This window comes from Thalassophryne amazonica, chromosome 2 (genome assembly GCF_902500255.1).
Source record: "Thalassophryne amazonica chromosome 2, fThaAma1.1, whole genome shotgun sequence".
Taxonomy (NCBI): Eukaryota; Metazoa; Chordata; class Actinopteri; order Batrachoidiformes; family Batrachoididae; genus Thalassophryne; species Thalassophryne amazonica.
The window spans coordinates 50,339,790-50,350,716 of NC_047104.1; the positions used below are offsets into that span (position 1 = coordinate 50,339,790).

The window sequence follows — 10,927 nt, forward strand, 5'->3', positions numbered from 1 at the left end:
GGAAGCCTGAGGAGTGGAGATGATTTGTGTCAGTTCCTATTTTTAAGAACAAGGATGATGTGCAGAACTGCAGTAACTACAGCGGCATAAGGTTGATCAGCCACAGCATGAAGTTATTGGAAAGGGTAGTAGAAGCTAAGTTTAGAAAACAGGTGAAGATCTGTGAGCAGCAATATGGTTTTATGCCAAGAAAGAGCACTACATAAGTAATGTTTACTCTTGTTAATATTGATAGAAAAGTATCGAGAAGGTCACTACAGATGCAATGTTTTCTCTGAGACAACTGATGGAGAAGTATACAGAAGTTCAGAAGGAGTTACATTGTGCATTTGTGGATTCAGAGAAAGCTTTTGAGAAGAGTTGTGATATTGTGTCAGGAAGTCTGGAGTGGCAGAGAAGTATGTGAGAGTAGTGCAGGACATGTACAAGGACAGTGTGACAGAGGTGAGATGCACAGTTGGAATGACAGACTCATATAAGGTGCAGGTGGGATTACACCAAGGATCAGGTCTGAGTAATTTCTTGTTTGCAGTGGTGATGGACAGGTTGACAGAGGAGATCTGACAGGAGTGTCCATCTGTACTGAGAGGAGAGCTGGTTGAGTCTAGCCTGGAGAGGTGGAGATATGTTCTGGAGAGAAGGGGAATGAAAGTCATTAGGAGCAAGACTGAGTACATGTGTGAATGAGAGGGAGCGCAGTGGAATAGTGTGGTTACAAGGAGCAGAAGTGGTGAAAGTAGATGAGTTTAAATACTTGGGGTCAACTGTTCAAAGTAATGGAGATTGTGGTAGAGAGGTGAAGAAGAGAGTGCGGGCAGGGTGGAGTGGGTAGAGAAAGGTGGCAGGAGTGATTTGTGACCGAAGAATATCAGCAAGAATGAAGAGGAAAGTTTACAAGACAGTAGTGAAACCAGCTAATGTTGTACGGCTTAGAGACGGTGGCACTAACAAAAAGACAGGAGGCGGAGTTGAAGATGTTGCGATTCTCTTTTGGGGTGACAAGAATGGACAGGATTAGGAATGAACATATCAGAAAGACAGCTCAGGTGAGACAGTTTGGAGACAAAGTCAGAGAGGCGAGATTGAGATGGTTTGGACATGTGCAGAGGAGGGACCCAGGGTATATAGGGAGAAGGATGCTGAGAATGAAGCCACCAGGCAGGAGAAGAGGGAGGTCAAAGAGGAGGTTTATGGATGTGCTGAGGGAGGACATGCAGGTGGTTGGTGTGACAGAAGAAGTTACAGAGGACAGGATGAGATAGAAATGATTGATCTGCTGTGACGACCCCTAACGGGAGCAGCTGAAAGACTAAGGTATTTGTTGTAGAATGGGACTAACATTTATGTTGTTTGATTTTATTTTCACTGCTGAACAAATAGAAGCAGCACACAGACTTGACATTGTAATCAGACTTTAAAACCCTCTGCCACTTCACATTAAAACTGGTCTCCAGTGTTTCCTTGAGACAACTCTTTGTTTTTGTGCTTGGTTGTTTTGTTAGTGTATGAGCCCCCAGCAACTGATGAGCCTGAGTGAGACCGCAACCCGTTGTGACATCACCAGCGTGAGGGTCAACGCTGTAGCCATTCTGGGCATCACTGGCAGCACTTTAGCCAAAGAAAAACAGACTGCGGAAATTCTTCAGGTGTCGTGTGTCATTCTTCTCTTCTTCTACAACATTTGTAATGCCTCTAAAAAAAAATGTTTCTGCTTTCACAGATGATTGGAAATGCCTTACTTCAAGTCGCTACACAAGATGCTAATTTAGTTGTAAATGGTGAAGCCCTTGATGCATTGTTTGACGTTTTTGCGGATGGATATGAGGCAGAGATTGCTGCTAAAACTATCCAGTTGCTACCTGCACTGAAGGCACTTCAACCCGTCTTTAAAGCCAAGGTACTGGAAAATAATTTAATGAAGCCTTACGAAATCTGCCAATGCTCTAAAGCAGTGGTCTCCAAACTATTCCAGAAAGGGCCGAGAGGGTGCAGGTTTTGTTTGCAGCCGCTGACTTCAGCAGGTGATTTCACTGATGAACTCATCCCACCTGTTGAAAGGGATGTTAATCAGTGAAATTACCTGCTGAAGTCAGTGGCTGCAAACAAAACCTGCACCCTCTCGGCCCTTTCTGGAATAGTTTGGAGACCACTGCTCTAAATGTTTACATTTGATACAGACTCCTCATTCCCACAACTGAAATGGTATTTTATTTGCATTTTAGTTTGTTGATGGCCAAAAATAATCTGCCTTCCCAATCACATAAATCCAGTTTTGAATGTACTTTTGGTTTTAAACAGAGGTGTCGAATCCAGCTTCAGAAAGTAAAAGTCCAGCCACATATTTGTTCCATCTTCCCAATAAACCAGATGATTGTAATTAGTTCAGCTCTTCAGGCAGGTGGATGAGCTAATTATTATCACCTGTTTTAGGTGTTCAGGTAGAAGCAACACATGGGAGGGTTTTTACTTTCTGAAGCTGGATTTGACACCTCTGGTTTTGAAGAACTCTTATGCATGATACTGGGGAAAACTGACAATGTTTTCAGGGATGAGAATTGTCCGTGGATCCGTGGATTTCTGACTTTTTCTGGATTTCTGAGATTAATGTAAATCTGAGAAAAATTGTGTGTGTGGTGGGGGGGTGAGAGGAGGTTAAACCTTTCCTCGTGCACGGAGCCGCATTGCTGAAATGTCAGATGTCATTGGTTACTTTTCTACAACAGCGAACTTTCAGCAAATCAGAATCTCTGTAATACAACCCCAATTCCAATCAAGTTGGGACGTTGTGTAAAATTGAAATAAAACAGAATACAATGATGTGAAAATCATCTCCAACCTATATTCAGTTGAATACACCACAAAGACAAGATATTTAGTGTTCAAACTGATAAACTTTATTGTTTTTGTGCAAATATTTGCTCATTTTGAAATGGATGCCTGCAACACATTTCAAAAAGTTAGGACTGTTACGGTCTGGGACCTGGTTGTGAGTTAGACCCAAGAGCAGGAGCAGTTAGGCAGACACAGGAGGAGTTAACCAAAAGTTTATTGAACCAAACAAGGGACTGCGCAGTGGAGAAACAAAGGAGGATGGACCGTAGTTCAGAGGTTCACTTCATTCATGTGGTTAGTTCAGAAGCGAGTCTCAGTTCATTCCAGGTTGGAGTTTAGACAAAAAATGCAGTTTATTCAGGAGTCCAGTTCATATCACAGTCTTTGTTCATTCATGATCTTAGTTTGACATGACACACCCTAAAGGTGGGCACATGTAGCAGACTGACAGAGACAGATCACAGCTCCAAGTTCCAGGCTTAAATGCATGCAGCAATTTGGCAGCTCACATTCTCTGGGAAACTGCACTCAAAGAACCACAGTTACATTAACTCAGAACTTAGCGGCTGCGTGTTGATCACTCCCGCCTGTCAGCAGATTACATCATACTGTAACTGAACGGTTCAACCCGTGGAATCACAAAATTACTGCACACTGTACCGAAACAGCGCCAACCCAAACTACTGATTACACATTGATGTTCACAGAACTCCATAAAGAGGAATGAACTCAGAGCAGCATATCTGCTGAACACTACGCATCGCGGAGATGAATGGACTGATAATTAACAGCTGCGTGTGATTACGCACACGACAGAATATGTCCATGTTAAAGCCAGAAACAAAAGCGTGACGTGGAAAAACCGTATGAATCGTTTTACATGACTTAAGTATGAATTAAGAGCCGAAGCTCACACTGCAGAAAAAGAAACGGTTGATAATTAGGAACTTGGAGTGACACGGCAGGAAAAACACGACATGTAACATAGAGTCTGGAAACTGGAGAGGGATAAAACACAGTGGGTTACAGACTGCGCCTGAAAGCGCCAGCGGAAAAAAAAAAAAACACAGTTACTGTTGTGGACATGGGAGCCCACAGACGTGGAGTTGCAACAAGAGCGGAGACTTAAGTCCAAAAAACTCAGCAGGGAAAAAAGTCAAGGAGCTCAGAGGCTCGCATCAGGAAAACAGAAAAGTGACATTCGCTCCAACGTGGCAACAGAAAGCCTAATAAAATACACCATGAGAAAAACAGAAGCTTGAGTTACCGGCTGGGTGCGATGGCTTGGCACAGCTGGGAACCTATGGCAACCCGGTTCCGACCAGGAGAAATGCGGAGGTTCTTCAGGTGGTGTGAGGAAAGATTCTGCCTCCGAATCCATGACAGGTTTGGGGTTAAATCTGGAGTGGTGATGAGTGTCAGCTGTGAACACCCACTCAGTGATGATCCAGTTCAGCTGTGAGATGCCGCTCTGTCAATTCCATGTGCCGTCTTGACAGATGGGGCGGGGCCCACGTGCCCTCTGGCAGCAGAGCTCTGACGTACACACAGCGAAAAGCACCCAGCCAAATCACCAGCAGCTCCACCTCAGCTTCACCTGAAAATATAAAAAGACAGAGGCCAGCAGACCAGGGGCAAACCACAACAGGGATGGGGCAACAAAAGACTGGGAAAGTTGATGAATGCTCAAAGAACACCTAATTGGAAACAGGTGAGTGTCATAATTGGGTATAAAAGGAGCATCCCCAAAAGGCTCAGCCATTCACAAGCAAAGATGGGGCGAGGATCACCACTTTGTGAACAACTGTGTGAAAAAATAGTCCAACAGTTTAAGAACAATGTTTCTCAACGTTCAATTGCAAGGAATTTAGGGATTCCATCATCTACAGTCCATGATATAATCAGAAGATTCAGAGAATCTGGAGAACTTTATACACGTAAGCGGCAAGGCCAAAAACCAACATTGGATGCCCGTGACCTTCGATCGATGCATTAAAAACCGACATCACTATGTAAAGGATGTTACCGCGTGGGCTCAGGAACACTTCAGAAAACCATTGTCAGTTAACACAGTTCGTCACTACATCTACAAGTGCAAGTTAAAACTCTACCGTGCAACGCGAAAGCCATACATCAACAACATCCAGAAACGCCGCTGCCTTCTCTGGGCCGGAGCTCATTTGAAATGGACAGACACAAAGTGGAAAAGTGTGCTGTGGTCTGATGAGTCCACATTTCAAATTGTTTTTGTAAATCATGGACGTTGTGTCATCCAGACTAAAGAGGAAAAAGACCATCCAGATTGTTACTAGCGCGAAGTTCAAAAGCCAGCATCTGTTATGGTATGGGGGTGTGTTAGTGCCCATGGCATGGGCAACTTACACATCTATGATGGCACCATCAATGCTGAAAGGTACATCCAGGTTTTGGAGCAACACATGCTGCCATCCAAGCAACGTCTTTTTCAGGGACGTCCCTGCTTATTTCAGCAGGACAATGCCAAGCCACATTCTGCATGTGTTACAACAGCGTGGCTTTGTAGTAAAAGAGTGCGGGAACTAGACTGGCCTGCCTGCAGTCCAGACCTGTCGCCCATTGAAAATGTGTGGCGCTTTATGAAGCGCAAAATACGACAACAGAGACCCCAGACTGTTGAACAACTGAAGTTGTACATCAAGCAAGAATTCCACCTACAAAGCTTCAACAATTAGTGTCCTCAGTTCCCAAACACTTATTGAGTGTCGTTAGAAGGAAAGGTGATGTAACACAGTGGTAAACATACCACTGTCCCAGCTTTTTTGAAACGTGTTGCAGGCATCCATTTCAAAATGAACAAATATTTGCACAAAAACAAAGTTTAGCAGTTTGAACATTAAATATCTTGTCTTTGTGGTGTATTCAGTTGAATATAAGTTGAAGAGGATTTGCAAATCGTATTCTGTTTTTATTTACATTTTACACAATGTCCCAACTTTATTGGAATTGGGGTTGTATCTAAAGTCACTGAAAGTACCCGGACGTGGACATTTTGATTTTTTGCAAGTTTGTGCTGTCGAGCTGCATCTGTAACATGGCCAACCGAAAGAGAGGATGAAGACCGCGTTAAGGCCCAGTTACACGGCACTTAACGAAGGATGACGAGGCCCTGACAAAACAAGAAATCTGGACTTTCGTTGACTGTCGTTGACATCGTTTAACCTTCCCACAGCTTCGTTCCTGCAGCTGGCGCTTCGTCGGGATTTTTACTGTTGAAAAATTTGAACGAAGGGCAACGAAAACCTCAGTTCATCTGTGTCTTGTTTTGCTGTTGTTTTTGACATTTTTTAATCGTTTGTTTAGTTTTTGTAACGTCATTGTTTAATTTGACTTCGTTGGACCAGCTGAACATTTTCACACAGCTCAGAAGCCGGTTTGTGAGCGCGGAGGCTGCTGCTGCTTCATGTACCATTGGGAATTACAGTGTAAACTCAGCCTGCTTGCTTGGATTTTTTTTTTATCTGTGTGGGGGGGGCAGCTTCAATGGGCTTAGGCACCTTACATAGGCCAGAATTAATCTTTTGTGTGGATATAATTAATTATTTTGCCACAAGCAACTGTTGAATTTGAAACAACAAAAAAGTTGTGTAATTTCCGACGGTACTTGAATGCAGCATTAGCAGCAGCTGCTGCGTGCGCTTATTATTTTGTATTAAATATAACAATATAAGTGTAGGAATGATAATCCAGTCCTTCTGTACATGCGGCAATGGGTAGATGAATCAAAATGATGATATAAAGAGCTGCTCTGGAAGACAGAATTCACGTTGTGGATCAGTGATCAGTTGGTGGAAATAACCGCACATGAGTCAATGCGCGCTTCACACGCACTGATTAATTACTGCTCTGATATATTCAATCATCTTTACACTTATATTTATATTTATTCTCCCTTTTGACAGTTTTCTGTTATAAATCAATAAATAAATATATATGGCTTAGAACATAATACAGTGACCACAGCACACTTTTTCTTCTTTTTTTTTTAATTGGAGGAAGACGGAATGCGCAGCGTGTCGACAGACAGTGTGGATTCTGATAATGATGGAGATGATCCCTCTTTTGTTCTGGACGAGGAACCAGAGCAGGTGGTCCACCATGCGCACAGATCTTCACAGATTCTGTTTGCAGTTTCTCCAGGACTCGGGCGCTATGAGCGCTGAGTCCTGGAACGCAGAGATGCAGACACACACTGCTCCAGCTGTGGCTCCAGACGTGTTTCGTCGAGATAGTGAGCTTCGGTTTTGTTAAGTTCCTCTTTCGTCCCTTTTGCGCTCTTGCTTCGCAGACTGTTCAGTGATAAAAGCTCCTTCGTCCACCTTTTCTCAACGAATTGTGATGTTTTTTTACTTTTTCCCTTCGTTCAGGAATCGTCGTGTGCCGTGTGACTGGGCCATTAGACATCGATAGTGGTGTTAAAAAAAAAAAGGTTTAAATGGACATGTTTGGAGCATGAAGTGGACATTTACTGGTCAAAAGCAAGACTCTGTGAATTTGTCTGCAAGGTTGAGCTCCCCGGTAAAGCTCTCGGCACGTTATGTTCATATTTCATCAACAAAACCTTGTAAGAACAGTGCAAGACGAAAAAACATGTCATCAAATTAATATTAAATGGACTAATCTGCCCGGCTCCAGAAGAGCACGTAAGAGGCACAGTGAGCCCCAAAGCCCACGGCACTTGTACCAGTAAGGGGGAGTGCTGAGCTACTGACACTGGTCAGCGACCACACACCCAGTGATCAGGTGTGTGTCCAATAATTTTGTTCATGCAATTAAAATGTGTTTACAGTCATTTAAATTTTTAAATGTGGTGGTTATTTATACTGTACACGTACTGAAGTGAAATTCAGGGCTGTAAAACCAGCATTTGTAGACAGATTTTCATCAAAATTAGTTTCCATGTTCCATTTATTTTGTCATATAAAACCGTTAACTTTATATATATATATATATATATATATATATAATCTCCATCCATCCATTTTCTTCCGCTTTATCCGGAGTCGGGTCGCGGGGGCAGCAGCTCAAGCAAAGCCACCCAGACCTCCCGATCCACACACACCTCCCCCAGCTCCTCCGGGGGAACCCCAAGGCGTTCCCAAGCCAGTCGAGAGAAGTAGTCCCTCCAGCCAGTCGAGAGAAGTAGTCCCTCCAGCGTGTCCTGGGTCTTCCCCGGGGCCTCCTCCCAATGGGACGTGTATGTGTGTGTGTATATATATATATATATATATATGTATATGTGTGTGTGTATTTTATGGCTTCATTTTGACACGAAACTTGCTTTTTCTCAAAACATGAGCACGTGGAGAACAACAAAACAAACGGACCCTTCTTCTTTTGTGGCGTATAACGGCAGCTGGCATCCTTATTATTGCATTACTGCCCCCTTCTGCATCATCCCGTTATAGCAGTGCTAAATACTCTCGATTCCAGTGTCTTTCAAGTATTTTAAAAGCCAACACTTGCCTCTTTTACTTGACCTTATGGCTAAAATACTTACAGAAACTTCTTTCAGGCCTTACAGTTGATTTCCTTCCATTTTTGCTCTTTAATAGATAAACCATTCAAAAATGATGAGATATATTTTGCCTGCATGCTGAAATAGGTCTCCATCAATTTTACTTGTATTTTTTATTTTGGTGAATTTCATAGACTCTGGTACAGCTGGTGTACAGGATGTGTGCTTTTTAATGATACTATGCAGTATGTGCCTGTAGGGTTTTCCTGCTGACTGACATTACGTAGTCATTGGGGTGCACATGGTGCACCATACACAAGTCACATGGTGTGATTTGAGAATTTATTATGGGGCAATAATTTGTTAGCATACATTCATTCATTCATTCATCTTCTACCGCTTAGTCCATTTAAGGGTCGCGGGGGGCTGGAGCCTATCCCAGCAGCCATAGAGGCGGGGCACACCCAGGATAGGACGCCAGTCTGTCGCAGGGCCACAAACAAACACACACACACACCTACAGACAATTTAAAGATCCCAATCCACCTAACCTGCATGTCTGTAGATGTTGGAGGAAACCAGACCACCCGGAGGAAACCGACGCAAACACGGGGAGAACATGCAAAGTCCACACAGAAAGGCCACGGGAATTGAACCCATGACCTTCTCACTGTGAGGCAACAGTGCTAACCACTAAGCCACCATGCTGCCCATTTGTTAGCATACATTTCACATGTAAATATTAATAAAGTCACTGTTTTATACCACAAATATTGTTTTGATCTCTTTACATGATTTACACTTACTTGCATGAAGTTCCAGTGTATTTCAGAGCTCATTGCAGGTTAAGAAAAGACACTTAAAGAATAGTTTTGGCAAATTCAGTGATATCTGTCCAATACTATGGCATTTATAGTAAGTACTTACACTACAGCACTGGGCAGGTATCACAATCGAACACATGCTTATTTATTTAGGTTCTGCTCCTTTCTGTGTCACTGACCAAGGCAGCGTCTCTACATCTGGAGTTGGTCCCCGGGTGCTGGACACTGCTCATAGTGGTTGGATTGTGTCAAACTATAATTAGGATGGGTTAAATGCAGAGGACAAATTTTGTTGTATGTATCTACAATGACAATAAAGGCTTGTCTTCTCTGTTTTTTTTTATGTGCTTTCACATTTTAAATGACTGCATCTTTTTCCTCACAGATTCGTAAAGAAGGAAGGGGCAAGTACAGCCCTCAGCAGCTGTGTGTGCTAGACAACATCAAAGTCAACTTGAGAAGATTTATTGGTTATCTGGAGAAGGTGGTGAAAAAATGAGCACTATCTGCACTTCACACTGTGATCAGATAAAACTTTGGTTTACTTCATTCGCACAGAAAATGCGAGTAGCTTGATTGTGGTTGTAAAACCATGAAGTATTTATTGTGTTGGTATAAAACCATATATAATTTGCTTGGCTTAGGTTTTTTTGTTGTTCATTCTCTGAATATTGATTCACTTTTATTTTGTGATGTGAAGTATATTGCAGAGCGTTTTTTATCCCCTCATTTTTTTTAACACAAAAAAATGAGTTGAATTTGCATAATTTCACCTTTTGTTGGCCCTGTAACATTCAAGAGATTAAATGTGTACACGTGATAATCTACCAAGTTGTGACATCTGTAGATTTGTTGTTTTACTACACTGCAATGCTGCAGATATCATGCAAAAGTTTACAGTCTAATACAGTGACATTTTTAGTCACTGAATCCTCTTTTTGTTTGCCTGTTTAAAGGAATCACTGCCAACATTGTATTAAAAGTACAATCTGTTTAGAAGTATGTAACTCTCACCTTTGCCCATTTCTACTACTTTTCTTGCAGCTGTTATTCCACACAAACTTGGGGCTGTGATTTTTGTGTTATAAGATAGTGGTTTTAGTTGTTGTTGTTTTTTTTTTGTTTTGTTTTTTCTGCAAGTCAGCAGTCTTGTGTAGCTGTTGATAGGATCTTTGGTGGCCACCCCAATCACCAGTTCTACAATCATTCTGCTTTGTACAGTTGAACAATTTTAAAAATAAATCAAGATACTGTCCCCTGCTATGAGCCTGATTCATAGGTGATGATGCTTTTGGGTCTCTGCTTTGAATTGTTTATATCTAGAAATGCCAAATATCAGGATAAATACGGTTGTTTTTTTGTTTTTCCTTATGAAAGTCAAGTGTTACTTTCCTTGGTGTACCCCTGCAAACAAATGTGCTACTGAGGGGAGGAGATGTCTCAGTAGAATAGCACTGTCTGTCCATGAGTCTTGTAAGTGCAATTCCTAAACTGGTTTATGGATTTCAGTGAAACTTCATACAGTGGTACCACACCATATGAACTTGTGCATAAAGGAAATAATTTTGCTTTAATGTCTTCAGGAGGAGATTGTTTTTATATGTAGTTGATGTATCTTACAATGCTGAGTTTGAGGAGACGTTCCCCTGAACTGGTTTCTGGAATTCAGTGAAACTTGACACAATTGTAGTGCACCGTACAAAGAGGTGCATGTAAAGGACAAAATAATTTGGTTTTGAAAAAAAATTGCGTGTGCACGCACACACACACATATATA

At 42.1% G+C, this 10,927-nt stretch overlaps 1 protein-coding gene across 1 annotated transcript in view; it reads left to right on the forward strand.

Moving 5' to 3' along the window:
* Window positions 1-10,405, forward strand: part of heatr3 (HEAT repeat containing 3) — a 50,276-nt gene extending 39,871 nt beyond the window's left edge. Inside the window, exons 13-15 of the mRNA XM_034186006.1 lie at window positions 1,503-1,646; window positions 1,721-1,897; window positions 9,536-10,405. Coding sequence (XP_034041897.1) covers window positions 1,503-1,646; window positions 1,721-1,897; window positions 9,536-9,649 — 435 coding nt within the window. The 3' untranslated portion in view covers window positions 9,650-10,405. The remainder of the gene's footprint in view (window positions 1-1,502; window positions 1,647-1,720; window positions 1,898-9,535) is intronic.
* Window positions 10,406-10,927: the final 522 nt, after the last annotated feature.